The sequence below is a fragment of the Phoxinus phoxinus genome (assembly GCF_949152265.1).
Source record: "Phoxinus phoxinus genome assembly, chromosome: 24".
In the NCBI taxonomy this organism is placed as follows: domain Eukaryota; kingdom Metazoa; phylum Chordata; class Actinopteri; order Cypriniformes; family Leuciscidae; genus Phoxinus; species Phoxinus phoxinus.
Window position 1 is genome coordinate 15,485,485 of NC_136899.1, and position 24,059 is coordinate 15,509,543.

General features: G+C 38.1%; 1 protein-coding gene across 6 annotated transcripts in view; it reads left to right on the forward strand.

Annotated features, from left to right (window-relative positions):
• The window catches only part of pou6f2 (POU class 6 homeobox 2), a 127,956-nt gene that overhangs the window by 59,886 nt on the left and 44,011 nt on the right, over positions 1-24,059 (forward strand). For all 6 annotated transcript variants that reach the window (XM_079602120.1, XM_079602118.1, XM_079602121.1 and 3 more), the window contains exon 5: positions 21,540-21,928. In XM_079602120.1, coding sequence (XP_079458246.1) covers positions 21,540-21,928 — 389 coding nt within the window. The remainder of the gene's footprint in view (positions 1-21,539; positions 21,929-24,059) is intronic.

Here is a 24,059-nt window from a genome sequence, read left to right on the forward strand (position 1 = left end):
AGGCAAATGAAAGATCAGTGCTACATTGTCAGCCTACTTTGAGTTAATGCAGAACAAATGTATACTCTGGCTCTTTCATATTCATATTGTAAGCTGCCTGATCGGCGCACATCAGAACCTGCAGCGTAGCGTGTAGGGGGAGTGTGGGGGGGGGGGGTTCTGGGAAGGAATAGTGCGCGTGTTCCCTTTGCAGGAAACATAAAACGGCACTCAGGGATGAGGAGTAATTGCCTGAGTCTCTCCACGCTCGTAGGCTAATGAGGAACCATGTTGGCTCTAATCACAACACTGCTCCTCTGTCTCAATGAAAGAGCAGTTGTAGTCTCACAGGAATCGCTCGCCTGTCAGACCGGGGCATCGCTGTAGACTGAGTACTGACACAGATGGGGAACTTGAAGCTGCTAACTCACTTAGGTTAGCTAAAAGTAGCCATGTCAAAGAGAAACTTGAAGCCTGAAGGGTTATAAAGTTGAACACAGGAACAAGACCATAGAAAGCTCATAATTTGCTAGCGGCGTGCTTGTAACTAAAATAACAAGAACCGTTACTCTTGCCGTATTTAAAAAAAAAATACTGCAAGTGAAAGTTCATTTAAGAGACTTTCGTTTTGAGTCAATACTTGCTAAAGGAAAGTTATCTGCTACTGCATATGATACCTCACTAGAGAACATGGGTTTATAACTCTGACACGATGATACAATTTGTTTTTTTATAAAATCTCAAAAAAATTGTCTATTTATGACACTTGAAGACACTAGCTCCTTAAAATGCTTGCTGTGAGTGAGCTGTCCGTGGTTCTGAACTGAACATGCTTACTTAATGGTACTCTGTAGACATGAAAACACTGATATTAGTAGCCATGTCAAAGAGAAACTTGAAGCCTGAAGGGTGATAAAGTTGAACACAGAAAAAACGACAATAGAAAGCTCATAATTTGTTAGCGACAAGTTTGTAACTAAAATAACAAGAACTGTTACTCTTGCCGTATTTTTTAAAAAAATACTGGAAGGGAAAGTTAATTTAAGAGACTTTCGTTCGAGTCAATACTTGCTAAAGGAAAGTTATCTGCTACTGCAAAGTATACCTCTCTAGAGAACATGGGTTTACAACTCTGACAAGATGATCAAATAAAAAATGTGTCTATTTATGACCCTTGAAGACACTAGCTCCTTAAAATGCTTGTTGTGAGTGAGCTGTCCGTGGTTCTGAACTGAACACTGTGTAGACATGAAAACACTATATTTCTTTATTTTTATTTCTTTTGAGGAAGAGGTAGAGAGTAAAAGACAGATGATTCAATGCGAAAGAGGTTTAATATAACCTGTATTTGTGTTTTAATGTTCTGCCACCAAAAAGAACATTTTGACTTTTGTGTTTAAGTAATATGAAAGATTAATTAGGTGTCATTAAAGTTTGATTTTCTCCAGTAAAGTGCCATAGCAGTGTGTTAACCTAATTAAAGGGATGTTCTGTGTTACATAGAAGTTAAACTTTAGTGAATTGTCAATTACCACTGAATATAATCAACTCTAAAAATTGTTTAGTAATCCACTGGTATGTACAGTATAGGCACAAATTGCAAAGATACCTGAACGATAGAACACTATTCATAAGTTTGGGGTCGTGAGATTTTTGTTTATGTTTTTAATATTGTGACATTATTACAGTCTAAAGTAACTGCTGTCTATTTGAATATATTTACAAATGTATTCCAGTGATGTGGCAAAGCCATTACTCCATTCTTCAGTGTCACATGATCCTTCAGAAATCATTTTAATATGCTGATTTGGTGCAATAGAAACATTTCCTATTAATATCAATATTGAAAACAGTTATGCTGCTTAATATTTTTTTTGAAAAATTATGCAGTTTTTGCAGGATTTTTAGGGTAGAAAGTTCCAAAGAACAGCATTTATTTGAAATAAAAATCTTTTGTAACATTAGGACTGCATTTACTGTCACTTTTTGATCAATTGAATGTCTCCTTACTGAATAAAAGACAATTGACCCCAACATTTTTGAACAGGAGTTAACTTGTTTACATGGACAAATCCATCTATAAGCATAGCAGGTTAATTTATTTAGAATTGTAATCCAGCCAGTAAAAGTAAAATTTAGACAACTTCTAAATCAATTTCAAAAATCACATTTTGCTACAGAAGAAATTATGAGCTGCACATTTTTGCTTTTTGCCCAGTGCAATAAGTTGTCATAAATGCATTACGTAACATGCAACAAAAATGTAAACAAAAAATTATAGCCGGTCCATGGAGTTCAACCTATTTTGGACCCGAAACATGGATTTTATATTTAAAAAACAGGACCATTTCTCCCCCCCCCCTTCTCTCTCTATCTCTCTCTCTCTCTCTCTCTCTCACTCTCTGCCTGCATCTCTTGGTTTAACTTTAAAGTACTGTATTCCCAGCATGCCTTCCACATTGTCCTTTAATGTTTTAAGTTTGAGGCAGTTGTAAGACAACTTATAAGGAAAGAGTCATATTAAATAAGAGTGATAAAATTGCTGCCACCCTCATACATTTCAAAGCTAATGTGACTAGAAATGCACTAGCAGCACCTGCACACAGACTTGCTGTGGTAATTTGATTGATTTGTTGTGACAGCAGCCAAATAATTGAGAGTGAGAGGTGGTGTGTGTGTGTGCGCGCGCGTGTGTGTGTGTGTGTGTGTGTTTTAGGGGGCTTACACCACGTTCTCCTAGACAATCCAGGAAGAGTCAAAGATTCTCATGTGCCACTCGCTTTGGGTATTGTTCAGTTTTCTTTTCTTTCCCACTGAGTGTGATGCCGTGTGACTGCATATGACAGTGGCATAGCTACAAAAATAACACAAATCGTATTGTACACATACGCACACAGTGAGGTTGGCCCACACATATTCAGGCGTTCAAACAGAAAGCACCTCACGTCACAAACAATAAACATCATTGTACAAGTACAAACACATTTTACCACATCACACTCAAATGAAGTATCTGCACACTCGCAAGAAATGTTTTTTTGCTTTTGCGTGTGCTTTCTTGGCAGAATGGCTTTAAAGACATCATGTCATTTAGCAGGACAGGTAGCAAAGGGTAAAACATTAGCAGCATATAGTACATAAGTTGCTAAATGAATTAACATTAAACGGCGTCATTCTTTCATATTTCTTCCTGTTCTGACCTTTTAAAGTTACTTTTTTTAATTGGAATTTAAATATATATTTTATTTTTTATCTGTATCTATATATAAAGTATCTGTATACAGTTCAGTTATCGTTCAAAAGTTTGGGGTCAGTATTAAAAAAACATTTTTTTATTCATTTATTATATTCAGCAAGGATGCAATAAATTGATCAAAAGTGGCAGTACAAATCTACTGTCAATGTTACAAAATCTTAAATAAATGCTGTTCATTTTAACTTTCTACTCGTCATGGTTTCCAGCACAACTGTTTTCAGCATTAACAAAACAGTTATTTCAAAGGGTAATAATATTTCACAATATAACTGTTTATAGTCGAACAATATTACTGTTTATGATCAAATAAATGAAGCCTTAATGAAGAGTATTCTTTTAAAAACATGAAAAAAAATGTACCAGCCTGAAACTTTTTACACATTTTTCGTTATTTAGTCCTTAAGTATTTATCAAGGTATGGATGGGTAGAAAGAAAATATTTTTTCATTTGAGTGTTTAGAGAGAGTTATCCTAAAAATATATATTTTTAATATTTTGATCCATTTACACAATCCATTTACATTACACCAATTTTTCCAAACTGTTCTTTTATCTTTTAGGTTCAGTTGAGAAATGGCACATTAACGTCAACGTCAGATTTTGTCGTCAAAACTGTTGATTTAATTTTGATTTCCTTGTTGGTATTAATTATACTTAACTTAAGTCTAAACAAAATAAGACCTAGCTACATCAATTGTGCGTGTGAAACGTTCAGGGCACGGAGTGTCCTTCGGGTGTCATATAAAATCGAGCTGTTAATGCTTGACATATTGGTGGCGTTTGTCATGTTGAAATGGCTTCACCAGCTGCCTGTCCTGCCACATACTGTTCTGTCCTGCATGACTGGTGGCATTGTCACTCTGTTTAAACTGTGAAAAGAGGAAAAAATCCCCCTCCTCAGAGAGAGAATGGCGAGAGAAATGGAGGGGGGATGTGAAGGAAGATTGGAAAAGACAATAATAATGGTAATCGGATATGGCTTTGTCCGTTTCGATCGAGGAGGCCACATTGCTTCGGCCCTCCTGTGGTAAAACTGAAAGAGACACACACATATCCTCTGTATAAGACCCGGGACCCACATATACAGTATGCCTCTGTGATTCTGCTGGGATTTAGCTTCCCTCCACTCATCCATGTTCGATACATATTTTATGGTAATTGCATCAGTCTACAAATAATTGGGAAGTGCCAGTAATGTTTTTTAAAGGAGTGAACTGGCAGTTTTCTCTCCCGATGAAGAACTGGTGCAGGGAGGCCTGAAATAACTTAAGCCTCTCAAACTGGCATTAAATTAAACCTATCGTTTAGTGCGCGCTCACCGCGCCTCCTCCTAACCCCCTCCCAAACCGCGGAGACTACAGCTCCTCGCAGGAAGAACATCTGAAGCAAAGCCACATGTTTGTGCTGGCGGAGTCCAGCTCTGAGCCCATGCTCACTCAGATATGTAATGAAAGAGTAGGAGGTTGTTGGAGGAAGGGATATACATACATACATACTACGAACTGCTCAGGACACACTAGACATGGGATAAAAAAGCTATTAAAGTAATGATGGAGAGGAAGGAGAAACATCAGAGGTTTTGGAAATATTGGAAGGGGAGATTATTGTGAGTGTTTTATCCAAAGAGGAAGTCTAAACTTTATATGTGTTTGCCTGGTCAAAAGTTGCTGTCGTGATGCTAATGTGTGAATGGTTGTCAGGATGGTTGATTATGTTCTCCTGTAACATGTATGTTTGTTTCATTGTGTTTTGTTCCTGTTTTGCCTAGTTTGTCTTGTTAGTTTCTCTGGTTTTTCCCACTTCTGTTCCGTTTTTATCCTCACCCTTCTGTCATCATTTACTCACCCTCAAGTTGTTCCAAACCGGTTTGATTTTCTTTCTTCTGCTGAACATAAAAGAAGATATTTTGAAGAATGTTGGTAACCAAACAATTGATGGGCCCCATTGACCTATGGTATAGTATGGGAAAAAAAATACTATGGAAGCCATTGTCAATCGGTAAACATCAATTGTCTGGTTACCGACATTATTCAAAATATATTTTGTATCCATTTTTGGGTAAACTATCCCTTTAAGCCCCTGCTCAGGTCTTTGTCTGTTATCGTCAATAGCTATGTTTCTATCTATCCATCCATCCATCCATCCATCCATCCATCCATCCATCCATCCATCCATCCATCCATCCATCCATCCATCCATCCATCCATCCATCCATCCATCCATCCATCCATACATCCATACATACATACATACATCCATACATACATACATGCATACATGCATACATACATACATACATACATACATGCATATATATTTCCACTGTCAATTTTGCTTCAACTAAAGTTTTTTCTAAACTTTTAAAAATACCCTCCCCAATTAGTATATAATTCAACAGTATTTTTTTTTATGCGTCATTTCTAATCAAGCTGTAATTTTGTCACATTGCTGTCATTTCCACCAAAGAAAAGCAATAAAATACATAATTTGAGATTTGGTTGGAATTTTAATAACTTTCAGAAAAAATTGACAGAATTTTACTGGACTGTATGCGTATACACTGTAGGACACAGTACATTGTTAGACAAATTACATTAATTTTATTTTATTTACTATACAATTAAATTTGTATGTATAAAAAATGACCTGAATTGAACTGCTAAAACTTGTAATGAAATAAATATATAAATATGTAACTAAAATATATATTTCATTACATTGTTTTCCCTTAACTATTGTTTTTATTGAATGACACACAGTAGAGTTCTTAAAACTTCTGGAATCACAACATTAATTGTGGTTATTGATATATGTCCCAGTTTGTTTCAATACAAATAATAAGTTTGAAGACAGGCAGCTTTGCCATAATTACAAATATTTTAGCGTGCACCTGTATCGATTAGTGTTGGACAAGAGGGACCTTTGAGTTAAACAAGTTGAGAATCGCTGGCTTAGAAAAGTAATAGCACATCTCTCTTAAACGATTTATGCACTGAAGTCTAATACTTAGGGTTTGATAAACCGGTTACGACTGGTTCTGAAGCCAACGTTTAACTGCTTAAAGCGTAGTCATTCAGCACAGCGGTACTATATTCCTGTTGTAATTTTCAGTACCTTGTCCCCTATCTTATTAAAATCTTTACATAGACTTCTGAGACACCTTTCATAGGCTTTCTGTTGTCAAGCTCTGGAAATGGAAATTGATTAGTGATTTACATGGTCAGTGAGGGGAGCATGAACTGACGAAACATTGTAAATGAAATATTAGAGTCAGAGCAAGCAGAAGGCGAAAGAGAGAGATGGTAATCTGTGGGGACTGTTATTCCTGTCTGGGAGAACCGGGTAGCGTTTTTACATTTATCTGGGTTCTGCATGACTCGTAATGCTAATGGTAATTTCATGGGAGTGAAACGGAATGAAAATGGGGTTATCACACTCCACTGACAATGTGCGATTGTGCTCTGTCACAGGACCTCGTAAACCATATTTCATTCTTTTGTGAGTGTGTTTGTGTGTGTGAAGTGCATGTGTGTATAATATGACTTATGGCTGAAACTCCCCTGCAATTTACTGTAAGAACTCGAGGTTTTTGGCAGAAACAATTAGACTAGAGCGAGAACAAAAATGCGTTTGTATGAGGAGATAGAGTTTGTTGCGACCTATACGCCTTCTCGTGCGAGTGAATGGTATTTTATGCAAAAATATGATAATTAGTCTTCTTAATGGATGAAAACAAAGAATGTTTGGGGCATATGAGCTGCACGCATTGCTATTATTTCATCTTTAAAGCTGAATTTACCCTCTGTGAAAAGTCAAGTTTGGCATTGGTACCGCACCCCGGGAAGGTTTAAAGAAAGCCCAAAAATGCGTAGGTGTTCAAATGAATTTTTCTCTGGCCACTTACGGCTTAAAAGAAGAAACATTACGTCGATAAAGTACAGTGAAATCTCCAAATGAAAACAAGTGTATTGAATGTCCAAAACGATCAATAGCAACCTCGCAGCTTATCATTGCCAACTTACAACGGAATCAATAAAAACCTACACAAATCTAGCTTCGTCATTACGCCTGTGCCGTCCAATCAATATCTAAAGAATCGGCCTATCAATACGCATCACACAGCGTTTTAATACAAGTGCTATAACTTTCTTTTCCTCTTTCGCTTAAGCGGCTGCAGGTATATTAACAATTCAATCCATATAAACCCAGGCGGACGCATTTTAATAAGGATCACCGTTCAAGCCGATAGTGAGTGACACATGATAAGTGTTTCATTTGTCATTTCATATCAGATGAAAAGCCTAAATATGAGAGGGTCTAGAATTTGACCCTTCGGTCGGGTGAAGGTCTGTATCTCAGATAACTCTCTCTCTCGGAAACACAAGATGCTGTGGTGATTTCTGACGCGGCAGATGGTGCTGAAACCAAGCCTTTTTGGAAGCGGCAGACGGGCTAAAAGCTATCTGCGGTTTCTAATTGCCATCTCAGGGCCTAATTACCTTTAATTAATAGATGTGCTTTCTGGGGAAGGGCTTCAGATTCAAGGGTCTTCTGTAAGTGTTAAGGGGCCCTAAAAGGCCCCAGAGGAAGGCAGGGTGGAGTGTAATGGTCCCTCAGGGCTCCTTGCTGAAAACACAGCAGGCGCATCAGAGTTGGATCATGTGGCTGGTAAGTAGACCACAGACGTGAGAGAAGAGGAGATATCGTCACATTAAACTCGTACATCTTTCACAAACAGGGCTGAGTGTCGGACACCGCTGGAAGAGGAGAGGAGGGGGGTGAGGGCAAGGAGACACTGAATGTGTCATTTTGCCCTTAAAATATGGAACTTTTCATCCACTCAATGCCCGTTGCTTTCTAATGTCCTTTTTTCTCTGTTGTTCATTGTCATTTTTTCATTTAATTCTGCTTTATTTGTTTATTCTCTCTTGAATACTGTATGCTCCACAGCAGTTCAAATCATAATAGTGTGTATTTGGTATTATTTTGATTTTATTATCACAGAGTTATATTTAATTTTATTGTCCTACAGATATGGTGTTTTAGAATTTCCATGCATGGAAATGTCATGAAATTTAATAATACTTAAAATGACAGCAACAATAATGATCCAGTCATAGACTCTTAAACATTTGCCTATTTAAATCCAAGCAGTGTATAATGAGGAAATATATTTAAGGTGAAATATGTATTTTTTACTCCTTCATAAGGCCACCCAGAGTAATTGATTTTTGGATACGTGTGGTTTCAGTTCCTATTTTTTCATAAATGTAGAGTAAAATTTTGAACTGAATTTATTGATTCACGATTTGTCCATGAAAACCTTCGTATGCAGATTTCCGTGCGTGCGCACACTTAGTGAATGAGACCCAGTGAAACTAAACATGATCGTGACAGCACCATATTAGCACATATAGTACTTTATTTGTAAGGCTGTAAGGTAAATGGCAAAGAATACCATCATATTTTTCATCTTCATCTGCTTTATCATCTTATTTTCTGTCTTAAAAAAAGGTCCCTTAGCATTGATTCCATAATTACTATTTTATTTTATATTTTTAATTTCATTATGAAACTTTTGTGAAAGTTTTAATCAGATCTCTCATTTAATGAAATGTGACTAACTTTATTTTTATTTAGAAAATTCTCATTTGAGATATTTAATGTTATGATAATGTCCTTTTTAAAATCATATCCTCAGAGAAAATGATGACCTTCACTGACAAAAAGTCCAACAGAGCTGCATCAACGTAATGTGTTCACAGCCCTTGTGCATTACAGGATTTCATCATGATAAATCTCCTCTCTATATGAACCCTGTGTGTGATATTAGCCATGGCAAGTTCTATTTGCTTTCCAAGCCTGGGCAGTTAATGTTAAAAACAAAAAAAATGATAAAGAAACAATGTCCATCAGCTAATAGGAAATTCGCTCTGCTACCACACATTCCCAGACCATATTTCTTTCTTCTCCTTCTCGCCTTGTTACCGTTTCCCTCCATCTTTTTTTTCTTCTACATTTTCCACCCTCTTCTTCCTCCTCCTCCTCCTCCTCCTCCCCATCGCGCCTGTTGTCGGTGTCCTGCGCGAGCGGGAGATGCGCGCGTGTACGTCTGGGCCGCATACATTTGCTCTGATGATGTATTGTCCTGCTGAGGAGTTTCATTTACTGTGGCTGGCCTCTGCTGAACCTGTTGCTAGTCACTGAGCACGATAAGCGCATAAGTAGCACGCCACTTCATTCATCATGTATCGCTCAGACCGCTCAAATACCTCATAGGCCATGCAGGAGAGAAACTACTAAACCGGCAGAAAGGATCACGGTGCTTGTCTCAAAAAGCTGAGGTCGTATTAAATGCCACATGCTTGTTTTGTTTTTTCTCTCCCCGAAGAATCGTGCAAGGAAGTCTGCTGTTTAAAATGTTGTTGCAAAACTGTTTGCGAGCTCATAAAAGGGTTCAGTGTATGTCAGGGACGCTCGTCGCAACCAAAATAAAAGAACAACGCACACAAATTTGTTCGTATTTGATATTCCGGGGTAATTCGCGTTTCGAATCAGTGGGTGACTTTTCTACTTTGCGCTTTTCTAGCCGTATTGGAATTTATTAAAGTGCATTAGGAATCACAAGCGGTGTCATGTCACTTAGAGCTCTACGTTTCAACAGACCGGCTGCCCGCGGGCACAGCGCTCCTCTCCCCTCCGTTCGGTTGAACGCAATAGCGCTTACATGCTCCGCGAGACGAGCAAAAGGAATAATTAAAGAGGTGAATGATAGTGGGAGAAGGATTTAGGGCAAATCCTATTGTTTAAAGCCGTTTCGTTCCATTGAAACTTCTTTTCCCTTTACACACTTTCTCAGAGCCCTGGTTTACACCCCGAATTGGTTTTTCAGATACATGCGTACACATTCCGTCTTGTGTTTTCAAAGGCTAAAGCAAAGCACAAATGCAGGCAGCGAACAACAAAGGCCTTATGATGTACGCACATTGTCTTTAAATCACTTTATTTCGACACCGCTGCCTGCGCAAGCCTCGCGCTTATCAACATCAGGAATACAGCTGAGGGCAGAACAACAATGATATATACCAAAATGCTTTTTTAATAGCAGGTAGAACGGGAGCGTAATCCTCAAATAGGTCTTTTCTGAAAACATGTCTTCGTTTTGAATATGGAAGGAATCGCTATCGGAATCAGACTTTAAATGAGGCTGTAATATGATGAGGATAGGCCAATTCTGTGCCGTCGTCCACCTATCCTCGCTTTAAAAGTGCCCCCTCCTCATGCTTTTACTGTCAGTCAAAGAGCACTCTTTCTCCCTGGCGCATCAGGGCCCGGCGGTATTGATTTTTCCACCCACTGAAACCACCTCGTGAGCATAAATTTTGCATTAGACACTAAGGGGAAAGCGGGCGAGGGGGGGGGACAGGACCCCGGGAACTGGGCGCATGGGACAGCCAAGCCAGACAGGCCAAAGAGACAGACAGAGATGGTGAGCACAGGTAATGTTAGTGAGTTAAAGTAGGTGATGAGTTGGCCATTATAAAAAAGAAGTGCACTTTAGCAGAAATACGAATATAGTTTAAAAGAATATACTTTAGTGTGAACTGAATGTAATGTTTTTGGACACATACTTGCATGTTAATTGCATTTAAATGAAAATGTATTATAAATGTCATTTATATAAAAAAATTTTTACATTTGTTTATTAATAACTTTTTAAACCCAATTAAGTAGGACTTAAGTACATCCTTAAGTGTAATTTCATAATTACTTCGATTGTCTTTGAAATATGGTTAAAGTGTGCTGCAGAATGTTCTGACAAGCATTTATGGTAAACTAAAATATACTTTAATGTTCATTTAAAAGTGTTTGTACGCATTCATAATGATTCAGTTGCAATGTACTATTAAAATATATTAGCTTTGTGTAATATTGAATAACACGCTACAGTTAAAATTATAATCAAGCATGAATTTTAGTATGTTAGTCTACAAATAAGTGTACTTCTTTAAAGCATGTCAAAAGATTAAAAGAAAATGATTTAAAATGTACTTTAAGTATAATTAAACAACTTTTTAAAAGTGCACCTAAGAAACATAGTTATGAACGTTTATTTTTAAGTACACTTAAGTGGCCTTTTATTTCATTAATATTATATTATCTGCAAAAACAGTTTTTGGTTACTTTGATAGGTGTACTTGATACAGTGTAATTAATAATATTAATTAACAACATTTACTTAGGGTTAGGAATAGGGTTTGGGTTAAGGTTAGCTGCGTGTAATTATGCATAATTTACTGTTTTTACTACAGTAAGTACATTATATGCAACAAGGACAGTACAATAAAGTGTTAACCAGTTTTTTAAATATACTTTAAAGATTTATATTACGTTACAAGTGCATATTCAATTCAATTAACCACAATTCTTTTTCACAAGGTGATGTAGGAATATTATCATTGAACACCCAGTTTTATTTGGAAATATGTCTTCCGAGTAAAAAGGGTTGCAAATAGGTTTCTTAAAACAAAAAGTTTGAATTACAATATTTCCACCCAAAATAAATTCAAAGAACATTCTGTGGCTCAGTCAAATGTTTTTTTTTCGTTTTGTTTTTTAATCATAAAACCACTTTTACACCTTGTTCTCTCTGGAAGACAGCCCAGAATTCCTTTAAATCCCCAGCAGAGCCCATAGCAGTAATACACTTTGATCAGACATGCATGTCAGACGAGGGGGCTTTGTGGTCTGATCCTAACACGCTGTCCACTTCAGTGCTATAAACACTCAAGGTCTCTCACTTGCTGTCTAACCTCTCTGCCTTTAAGCATTGTCTGATCCCAATCCAAATCACTGTAAAGGAATCATTTAATAATGTCTGAGTCCCACTGTAAGCAATGGAGGTGCCGTCTGCTGAAGGTGGTACTGATATTTTATAATTTTACTCTTTTAGTCCAACTTTGACCTTTTTTCTGCTAGTAAGTAAGCTTTTATTTGTGTTTTATAGTGGAAATGCATTCCAGACATAGCATTTTTTCCCCTGGAATCCTTTAACTAGAGTTACAGTATTTGATCACGCTATCATTCAGTCTTTAAAAGTGCTTTTAAACCATTCAAGCACTATAAGATAAAAAAGAGAGTTAAATTCGGTACTAGTGCGCTCCCTGTGAACCGATTTGTTTTTCAAAATGCCTATTTGGCGAGTATCTTCGTAAGCACAGTCTTAAATGGGTTAAAAAGACTTGAATGAACATAGCAGGTTGGGTTATACCTGCTGCAGTCTGTGTCGTGAATGTTATTAACAAGTCAAATAGCAAGAAAAAGAGAAAATCAATCAACGCTGTTGACTGAATAACTTGTAAGAGCATACATAAGAACACCATCAGACCTCTCTTGTTCTGCTCCTTTTACTAGTTTCTTCCACCAGTCATTTCCCACCGATTTAATTAACTCAGGGTTACTTTTGCAATTGGCCTTTAATTCACTGTGCAACCTGTGCGTGCCTGTGCGCGAGTGTGCGACTTCATTTTGCTGTCACTATTATTTCTAAAGTGGGATGCATCATGGAATTTTAGTAGTGTCCAATTTTTGCGATCAATCACTTTGACAGGTCTTTAACAGGATTAAAATGTCAGTCAATATTTATTTTAGAATAAGATGCATGCATATAATAGATTTAGCATTTTGATTGTCAGTTAATCTCTATCTCCAACTGATTTTACACACAGATCAGACCCAGACATAAGTTGTTGTGTTCGCCCCCAGAGGAAAAGTGTGTTGTATGGGACAGACAGACAGTGTATTAATGAGATACTCTGCTTTGCCTTGTACACTCTCTCTGAAACAAAAATAGTGCTATCACCCTGTCGCTTCTCGACGACCTCCGCGCTGACCTCTGACAATCAGCTGCGCCGCGCTTCGCACACACACACATCAAACACACCACAGGTGATTTTTACACTGGGAGTTTGGCACACACAGGGTCGTTGAGGTGAGGAAAATGAGTTCGTGTTAAACAGAGGCGTCTCTGTGATCTGTTCTGGAGAATTCTGTCGGCCGCTGCTTTGTTTGAGTTCAGGTCGGTCTCAAGAAGAGGGAAGAAAGAAAAAAGGTAGTAAATTGGAGTGGATTCAGGTGCAGGGAGGCAAAAACAGAGCATCCATACGTCAGGCGGGTCACAGAACCTGTCAGGATGGGCCCTGGCTTCATTTGTGTGTGCTTTGAGAAAGTTGTCAGGTTTTATTTCATAAATATAGACTTCTGAGGGTTTGACAAGGTTTATATGTCTGCTCTTTACTTTTGCTTATGGAATACAAATGAATGAAATAGTGAGGTGATCTACCTGCCAATTCATGTTTTAATATGACATGCGATTTGAATGTATTATGACCTTTAAAAGAGGAAAAAGGACAGCATATAGTGCGCTACAAATCTAGATGCTTTGTCCACTGGCAGTGCATTTATTATTTACGTTTTATTATATTGACTTATGAGCAATGCTAGCTTTAGCAGTGCTGGGGTATTCTGTGGTTTCGTAAACATATGAAAAAAGATAAAACAACGTAAATATGAATAATTCAGTTAATAATAATAATAATAATAATATAAAATATATATTTTGTATGTAACACATTTTTATTTAGTTAAAGAACATGTAATTAAGTTTTTTATTTTTATTATTTAAAGTAACTTTTTTTCTATTAATATATTTTTAGTGTAGTTTTCAGCAGCCATTACTGCAGTCTTCAGTGTCACATGATCTTTAAAGAAAGACTTATTGTTATCAGTTAATTTAGATTAACTTTTTAGGTTGCCTAAAAATCAATAATATATCTCAATTATCCTCTATTTCTATACTTTCAGTTGTGTAATAAATAATGGGTCATAAATCATAAATAAATCATTTTCTTTACCTTATTTTAAGTCTAAACAAACTGTTTTGATGTTTTAAAATCTTTAACATGCCCTGTGGTTCTTATGAGATTCCATACATTACTATTGTTGCCCTGCAGCCTTGAATTCTCGTCATTCTATAGATGCGTGAAGTAAATATTTACTGCTTTCTGTATCTCCAATGGGATGCCGACATACAGTACATAATTTTCTGGTTCATTTTCAGTGGAACTGAATAGAGCAATGTGTGTAACGTGTTTATGTGTATTTTTTATAACATGCTTTTTTTGTCATCGCCCAAGAAATAAATCATTATTTCTTTTCAATAAAGTCAAGGTAAAAGTTTAAAGTGCTCTGGCCGTGGGAGTGTGAATGAAATCTAATCTAGAAAACAAATTCAGTGTCAAGTCAAGTCACCTTTATTTATATAGCGCTTACAATACAGATTGTATCAAAGCAACTTCACAGTGATAACATGAAAATAATACACCAAAGTTTGTTTCTAGAAGAAAATTGCGTCATCGTCCACCTTAAGTAAGGCAGATCAGTAATATTGTTGAATATTAAATGTCCCCAACTAAGCAAGACAAAAGCCAAGGCGACAGTGGCAAGGAACCAAAACTCCATCAGGTGACAGAAAGGAGAAAAAACCTTTGGGAGAAACCATTAGTCGGGGGTCAGTTCTCCTCTGGCCAATGGACAAACAGTGTATGATTATGATTCGGGCAGCATTACAGGTCAGAAGTCAGATTGGATCTGTCATTCAGTTCCATCTGGTTGGGAGTCGGAGTCATCATGCCGGTATGGAGACGAGTTTGTTGAGGCTCAGTGCCGATGGCTGTCGTGTCGATGAGGCCTTCACAGGCCTGATGAGGCCGGCACTTCAGAATCATGTGCTATGTTACTATTGTTCAGGTATTTACTGTATAGATGATGACATGTTACCATGCTGAAGCATCATCTGCTCTCCATGTCCCTGTCTTCTTTTCATATAAACACTCCAGCAAAGTAAACGCAATCTTTCTGCATTTGTGTAGATATTGTGTATTCAATGCATTCAGACCTTTGCAGCTCTGTCATTGCACCCGACTCTTTGGCTCAAGGTCTTTGGCATCACAGAATCCTCAAAGTCTGCATCCTCTTTCGTACGCAGCGAGACCGAGCATGTTTAAAGGAGAACGGAAGGTTAGCAATGTTTCGTAACGAGATGACAGAGTTTATAAAGCACTCGCTCTCAACCACAGTTTTACCTGCAGTGCTGCCCATATAATAGGGCCACATGGGGTTTCTCTACCATCCTGTGGCTCTCTCTCAGTCTCTCTATTTGTTTTCCTTTTCTTTATATTCTTTTGTTGTTCTGTCTCTTTCTCCGGTCTCACGACTTCTGCGGGATCAGACCCTCCCATCACCTTTGATCTTCCCCTTGGTTTCGATAATATTTTTGACAGGATTCAGGCTTTCTCTTTTCTTTGTCCTTTTTTTTCCCCTGTCCTCCTATTCTTTTTCACTTATTTTCTACTTGTAGCAGCTCGCTCGGCTTCCTCAATAGTTGTGCGATGGAGCGCCACATATGTACGCTCTGTCAGGGCCTGCGAGACAACTTGCCCCAACATTTCATGCGCGAATTGGACTCTTGGAATTTTCACGGGCGCAGATGATATATATAATTCATGCTGGGGTGTGAGAGCGGTGTCAACGTGTCAGGCGATTGAAGAAATGTAAAAGTGGGCTGTTTACTGGTTGAGAGACACTTTTCTTTGTTTTTCTTTTTTTCTCGGAGTAGGGGAGAGAAAGCTTGTGGTGCGTCGAAACCTCGCCTGCCTGTCCGGTTGTGATGCACGAGTAGCCACACTAATCAAAGAAACGTCAGCACCAATGTATTTTCTTACTTATCTGCTGCAAAAAATCTCCTGGTTTTAATTATTCATCTGCATCAATTAATTATGAACACTTCTTGTCAAGTACGCTGTGCACAAACATATGCTTGCCGATACAAGTCTCGCTTTGTAGCTGAACATCGATCCATTGTTCAGTTATTTGGTGATTTATTTTTTTGGGATGGCTTACAAGGGCTGTGATTTATAAATGAATGCTAATTATTCATGGTGTTAGCAAGCTAGATGCTATATGTCTATAGATTATTTATTTGTTTGTATGTTTATATATATATATATATATATATATATATATATATAACATTTATTAAACAGTAACTTGTCAATTAGGACAAGCAGTTTGAAGGATGGATGTCCTAATTATTCTAAACAATTGTATCTTAAAATAGCTATTAATGTCAGTAAAAGATGTTGGGAACACTTTACAAGGTTCATTAGTTAATGTATTAACTAACATGAACTAACAATGAGCAGTACATTTGTTACAGTATTTATGAATCTTTGTTAATGTTAGTTATTAAACATCCAGCTGTTCATTCTTTGTTCATGTTAGTTTACAGTACGTTAACTAATGTTAACAAATACAACCTTTGATTTTAATAACGTATTAGTAAATGTTGAAATTAATATTACTATAAATGCTCAAGATGTTTTCAGAGAATGCATTTTTATTTTCCTTACCACACTGGCAAATAGTTTTTCTTGTTTTAGGTATAAATTTAACTAAATTAATTAGACTTTATGCTTATATATAGTTTTTTTTAAATATAATTTACTTATATATATATATATATATATATATATATATATATATATGTTTATTTTTAAAGATGTTCAAATATATTCTCTGGACAGAAAACGTGACATACACAATTTTGCAGTAAAACAACAAAAATAGTGAAATGATTTTTGCAGTGTGCATGAACAGAATCATTCGAGAGTCACACCTGTTAGTTATATGGTTGTCAGTCTCAAACACTGTGTGGATTCAACACCTAAATTGATTCAAATATTGAGATATTGCTGTGCGATATCATCTCTGTACCACCAAAGGAGGACATCTGGGGGGGTGGGGGGTATTTCTGTTATAACTTCAAAATATGGTGCCCATAAAATGTATGTGACATCTTGGGTTTAAGTGCAGTGTAGTAGAAACATCTCTGTTTGATGACTTTGCAGTGAAGAGTTCATTATCAGAACATTGAGCAGAGGGCAGGCATCCGTCTGCAGAGCATTGCTCTGGTTCCTGCAGAGAAGACAGAAGGTCATTTATTCATTCTGATATGTTGCCAGTCTGTTTTTCAATGTTTTCTTTCATAAGGTATATGGATAATTTGAGTTGACACTTTCTGGTATGCGAGTCGTGCTTCAGTCTGTGCAGGAATAAGGTTGATTTTGGTATGCACATGTGAATGGAAGAGGCTTTAAGAGTCTAACCTAGGCCATATTGTTCTGTCATGGACTAAATTAAGTCCAGTTCAGTGTATAGGTTTTTTCGGAGTAAAGTTGTTTCTCCGATCCCAGCAGAGTGTCTGGTGAGTCACTCTGCTGAGAGTAGGCTCTATTGCTTTCTTACAAAGAAAAAGTCTAATGAATTCATAAGAATTAAAGTGAAATGCTTCTCTTCATGTATCACAAAAATAAAAGCTTTGACATTCAGAGTTTCCAGTACACATCAAATTCTGTTCCATTTATTCAGAGGAAAAATATACCCAAGAAGCATTCCTTCTCTAGTACTCACCTTTTTTCATAGTTCTGAAAATATATTTTCTTTTCACTAAAAAGAGAAATGTTCCCTGGCTAAATGAACTTTGATGCTGCATCATGCCATTGACGCTATAGGAACACTTCCGCGTGAGCCGGTGACTGAAGCACGTGTCAAAACGAGCCATTCTCTTGGTCAAGCTTTATGGACATGAAATATATGTCCAAAAATATATCCCTGAAATACACGTCATCCGCTTCTTTGTCTTCAGAAGTCGTATGTTTAATACGATGTGTGTTTGCATCTCATTTGGAAACCAAGGTCCCAGAGTCTGGAGGAAGAATGGAGAGGCACACAACCCAAGATGCTTGAAGTCCAGTGTGAAGTTTCCACAGTCTGTGTTGGTTTGGGGAGCCATGTCATCGGCTGGAGTTGCAAATGAGATGCAAAATTTGCTCTCATCAGAAAAGAGGACTTTGGTCCACTGTGCTTTATTAAAACCAGAGTCAAGGCAGCCATCTACCAGGACATTTTCAGAGGACTTCATGCTTCCTTCATTTTCCAGCAGGATTTGCACCTGCCCACACTGCCAAAATAACCAAAACCTAGTTCAATGACCATGGTATTACTGTGTATTTACTGTGTGATTTCATGTAATATTCTAATTTTCTGGGATTTTGATTTTGTGGGTTTCATAAGCTGTAAGCCATAATCAAATAAACAAATAAAGGCTTGAAATATCGCACTTTGCATGTAATGAGTCTATATAATATATTAGTTTCATTTGTTAAGTTGAAATCTTGAAATAAATCAACTTTTTGATGATTTTCTAATTTTATGACCAGCACCTGTATATCGCAAACTGACTCTTTCTTGACCCAAAAAATTATAAAAGTGCTCTCATCTCGTGCAGCAGAAGAAGTGGTACAGTCAAAATGCTGCATCTGTAACCACATGAGAGGATAATATACCAGCCGTAAGTTGAGGGCAGTGTTTCTAGCATTGAAACATATTGAACACTTCTCAGGGGCTACCACATGTTGGTCAGTACGGATATCATGTCGGTATTCTCCTACTTCAGGATGGACTGCGTTCGCATCCCCTTTTCAAACAGGCGCAGCAGACCCTGCTCTGTGCAGAAAACTAATTTCTATTTTTGGGAGCAGTTTACATTCCAGGGCATACAAATGAATGAATGAATGAGGCATTTATATAGCGCTTTCATATGTACTTCTGTACACCCAAAGTGCTTTACAATCATATCAGGGGATCTCTCCTCAACCACCACCAATGTGCAGCATCCACTTGTATAATGCGACGGCAGCCACAGTACAACTTAGGAGGTTTATTAGGAGGCCATGAGTGGCAAGGGCCAATGGAGGAAATTTGGCCAGGACACCGGGGTTACACCCCTACTCTTTACGAGAAGTGCCATGGGATTTTTAATGACCACAGAGAGTCAGGACCTCGGTTTAACGTCTCATCCGAAGGACGGTGCTTGTTACAGTTTAGTTTCCCCTTCACTATACTGGGACGTTAGGACCCACACAGACCACATGTTGAGCGCCCCCTGCTGGCCTCACTAACACCTCTTCCACCAGCAATCTAGTTTTGCCAGGAGGTCTCCCATCCAGGTATTAACCAGGCTCAAATCCATCCACAATTAGTGGAGTCCATGTGGAAGGAGGTATGGCAGAGCGGAAGTGGATCTGTTTGCCTCTGAGGAGACACCCCACGGTCCCCTCTGGTTTGCCCTCACACCTCCAGCTCTTCTGGGGTTGGATGCTATGGTGCAGGCATGGCCGAGGCTGTGCCTGTACTCCTTTCCCCTTATAGCACTGATCCTGGGAGTTCCAGCAAGCGTTCACCAAAATCGAGTTCACCTTCTTCTTGGTTTGTGGACTTAGTATCTCTCCTGGATGGTCTCCCATTGGAGATTCCAGTCCAGATGGATCTTAAGCACAGTAGATGATATTTCACCAGAGATCTGGAAACTTTGTGTCTGGCCCCTGAGGGGCACCAGCTCATAGATTCTGGTCTCTCGGCTGATGCTGCTAATACAATTCAGAACTCTAGAGCTCCTTCTATGAGGAAAGCTGTATGCCCAGAAAAGGCAATTCTTTGTATCTTGGTGTCAGCAATATAATGTGAACCAAGTTAAAAGCACTGTCGGTTCAGTACAGAAGTTCCTTCAAGAACGTCTCACAAAGGGGCTGGCTCCAGCTACTTTAAAGGTGTATGTGGCCACTATCTCTGCTAACTACTCACCTTTTGATGAAGCTTTGGTGGGAAGACATCCTCCTGAGTTCCCTCCTGGGACCTGGTATTGTTCCTTGGAGCCTTGACAGAGGCCCCATTTGAACCCCTAGAGTCGGTTTCAGAGAACAGTCTTACTTGCAAAGTAGCTTTATTGCTAGCCTTGAAGTGAATATAAAAGAGTAGCAGAACTTTTGTTCCTTCTGCGGCTGGTCAGCAAGTTGTTTTGCTGGCTTTCTTACCTCTGCGTCATGAGACGCTGGTGCAGGAAAGTTTGCATCTGTTATGTCTGGTCCGTGCCTTGAGGATCTGTGTCCAACGCTCAGGCAAGTGATGTAAATCCTCTCAGCTTTGCTTTGGTGGTCGCAATAGAGGTAATGCGGTCACCAAGCGACGTATTTCGTGTTGGATTACGGATGCTTTCTCCTATGAGGCGTGCAGAATGGCCTGTAGGGGTCAGGGCTCACTCCACTAGGAGTATGGCATCCTCCAAAAGTCTTGCTAGGGGTGCGTCATTGCATGATGTATGTGCTGCGACAGGTTGGTCCTCTCTGGACACATTCATTAGGTTTTACAGTCTAGATGCGGATTCAGCCCCAGGATCTCGTATACTTCAGGGTTGATCCAAGTTTGATTTGGGCTCAACAGTGTTTTGTGCTTACACAGCTTTTTAGGCAGACTCTTTCCTAGGACGTGGCGGCATTGGCATGGAAGTTCCCATAGTGTCAATGCAATAAAGCAGTGTGGAACCTGATTCATTTTCTTGTCAACATTTTTCTCTATCTTTCAAAAAAATAAACAAATAAAAACCTTTTCACTCACCAGTGAAAAATTGGAAATTCTTCTGAATCATTGTATTATTGCAATTGTTGAGCATAGCAATAAAGACGCTAGGGGGCTTTTTTGCCCAAATGTCTTGGACATGCAACATTTATGAGAACGGGTTGGAAAAAAAGGCCTCTTAATTGTCTCCTAGGGCTCCATCTCACAATCAGGCTTATCACACACCAGACGCGTCATTCTGTCCTCACGTTCTCAAGTTCAAGACGGCAGTCCAAAACAGTGAATCTAAGCACCATACAGGCAAAAGTTCAATGAACAAAGTGTCAATGAGTTTAAAGTAAGGCATTTGAAGGGTGATCTATATTAATTCTCTATATGAAGGATATTTTATTCAACCCACAAAAAAAACCTGTTACTGTTGCCTTTGACTTTTGGCTTGCTTAGTTGGGGACACGTAATATTCAACAATATTATTGATCTGCCTGCATTGACACAATTATATGAGAACTGAACTGAGCTGGACGATGACATCACTGTTTTCTCCGGACGTCTGTATAGATAAATGAACTAAATGAATAACTTTTTTACAACAGAAATGAACCATCACTGAACTTACTTAAACTGGCCCATGACACTATATTCTTCTAGATCTTCTAGATCTGCTGTACAGCTGAAACCCCTTGTTGTTAAATTCAACTTAAATTGGCTTTAAAAAATATATATTTAGATAATGAAAAAAATCAACATCTTTCTTCCTCTTTCTCTCACACAGCTACCTCATCCCTAAACTCTCAGCTCCAGCATCTCCAACAGCTCCAACAGCTACAGCATCACCAGCAACAGCATCATCATCATCAACAGCAGCAGCAACAACAACAACAACAGCGAGAACGAGAACAGCGTGAAAGAGAACAACAACAACGAGAACGGGAGCAGCACCAACATCTCTGCGGCCCAACGCATCTCCAGCCACCAAGCCATCATCAGCTCACCCCTCCGATCCAATCACAAGTGTCTGGGCCTTCTCCAGGCTCCGCCTCCACCTGTGCCACCTCTAATCATAACTCAGCTCAGCCTCCCCAGTCTCCGCCCCCTCACAGGCAAAACCAATCACCAGCTCGCAGCTTGCCATCACCTGTTACGCCTCCTCTACCACTACAGGTAAGATTGGAAAAGAAAATGTATTTATTTATTTATTTTATTATTTCATTGTCTTTTATTTTATACCATTAAAGTAATGAGTCGAATTCACTAAACACTTCTCCTTTAAAATAATAACTGCATTTTTCTGCATTCATATTATTTTGCATTCTGCATTCCTTCTTTTTCAATATATGTTATTTTATACAATTCATTTAATGGGATGAATTTGCGTAACACTTCCCATTTAAAACAATAACACTGTTCTCCATTCATATTATTTTGTATTTTGCATTCATAATTTTTTTTTATTTTAATTTTAATTTTTTAATACCATTAAAGGGTCATGAACTGCATGATTTTAGCCCTCTGATTTGAATGCTCTGTTTTAAGGGGAGTGTCTGCTGTGAGACTTCAGTGTAAACGCCCACTGCTGTGATTGGCTAACATCTTTGCATATGAAATAGCTAGAATTACATGTGAAACTCTCAAAAACTTTTAACCCCTTTTTCACTCTCAAGGTTGACTAATCGTGAAAAGTGTTGATTATTGCGTTATATTTAGATCTATAGCATCATAGATTGTGGAATTTAGAATTTAGATTGTGGCTCGAAAAGTTGCTGTGGATGAGCATTGTAGCCGATCACAGACAGGTTGAGTGCATGAATGCAGCGATCTCGTCATTAAAACTCGATTTCTGCCTCTTAATGAATCCTTTCATCATAACTAATAGTGCAAACACGATAAGAGATTATGAATAAGAGATTCGTTGATTATAAGGGCAGTTTTGTCGAGAGTCCAGAACAGATCTCACTGATAAACTTGCGCTGTTTTATTGACAAGCTTTTATAAATGGAGCGTTCTTTGATCGCTTTCTATATATAATTTAATCACAGTTTAAATAACAGATTATTTTCATTCTACTTAGAGAAACAGAGTGAAGTTGACCGTTTGGTCACTGGTTTGATTTACTGACACAGACAAAGAACATCTGACTGTACATGAATCATTACATACCAGACATCACTGGTCACAGATCAGACATTAGAATTAAAACGCATAAATACTCAGTGCATACCAAACGATCTGTAATAACAAAGCAATAGTGACAATGTAATAAAAACTGTTACTCACACTTGTGTGGTGCGACATTACTGGCGGATCCACTATAGTCGGCACAGCATCGTCTTTTAATTTCAATCTTTCTGACAATTCCGCGTGGAATTGTGCCTTGTTTGTAAACGAATCCACGGTAAAATTAAGTGAACAAAGGACCAAGTTCTTACTGAAATGGTCTGGAACTTCATTCAAAATAAAGTTCATCCACTATTTCCTAATGTTGGGGTCAGAAGGAAGGCAATGCAAAGACTGTTTTTCCACAACTTGGCACTTGTACAGTGTCTTCGTAGCCATCTTTATCGTTTAGTTTCTACGTAGACCTGCACTTGCCTCTCTCGTTATTTAGCTAAAGTATTACATAGACAGGCAGTGATGTAGAAGCAGGCGTTGATTTTCTTTTGCAGAGGCTGTGTTTAGCCACACTATTACGTAATAAAGTGGCACAATCCACAACCTGTCGTTCTGGCAAGAAAGTTTTGAGCTCTGAAACTTACAGGATGTTTTATAGTACAATGACCTCTTATATGTCAATAGTTTAAGGGCATTTTAATTTCTCAGTTCATGACTACTTTAAATGAATGAGTAGAATTCACTGAACACTTCCACTTTAAAATAAAAAAAGCATTTTTATATTTTTTTATGTTATTATATATTATTAAAGTAATGGGTCAAAATCACTTAACACTTTCCAATAATAACAGCATTTTTCTGCATTCATATGACAACAGTCCGGAATTTAAAAAAAACAATGTGATATCAAAATAAATGCCTCACATTTCCAGACAGCCGTAGCCAGCAGCCTTCCTTGTATTGCTCCTCACCCAGTTCAACTCTTGTTTACACACTAAAAGTGAAGTTATTTAAAGCTGTAATATACGTTGACTTGAGATGGGGAGCAGTTTCAGAGTGCTGCATGGCACGGGGGCAGCAGAGACCGATCGACTCAATGTAATGACCCCTAAATATGATGTCGCCTCACTTAAAGAACTCATTCTTCTACATTATTCACAACATGTCTGGAAGAATGGAGCTT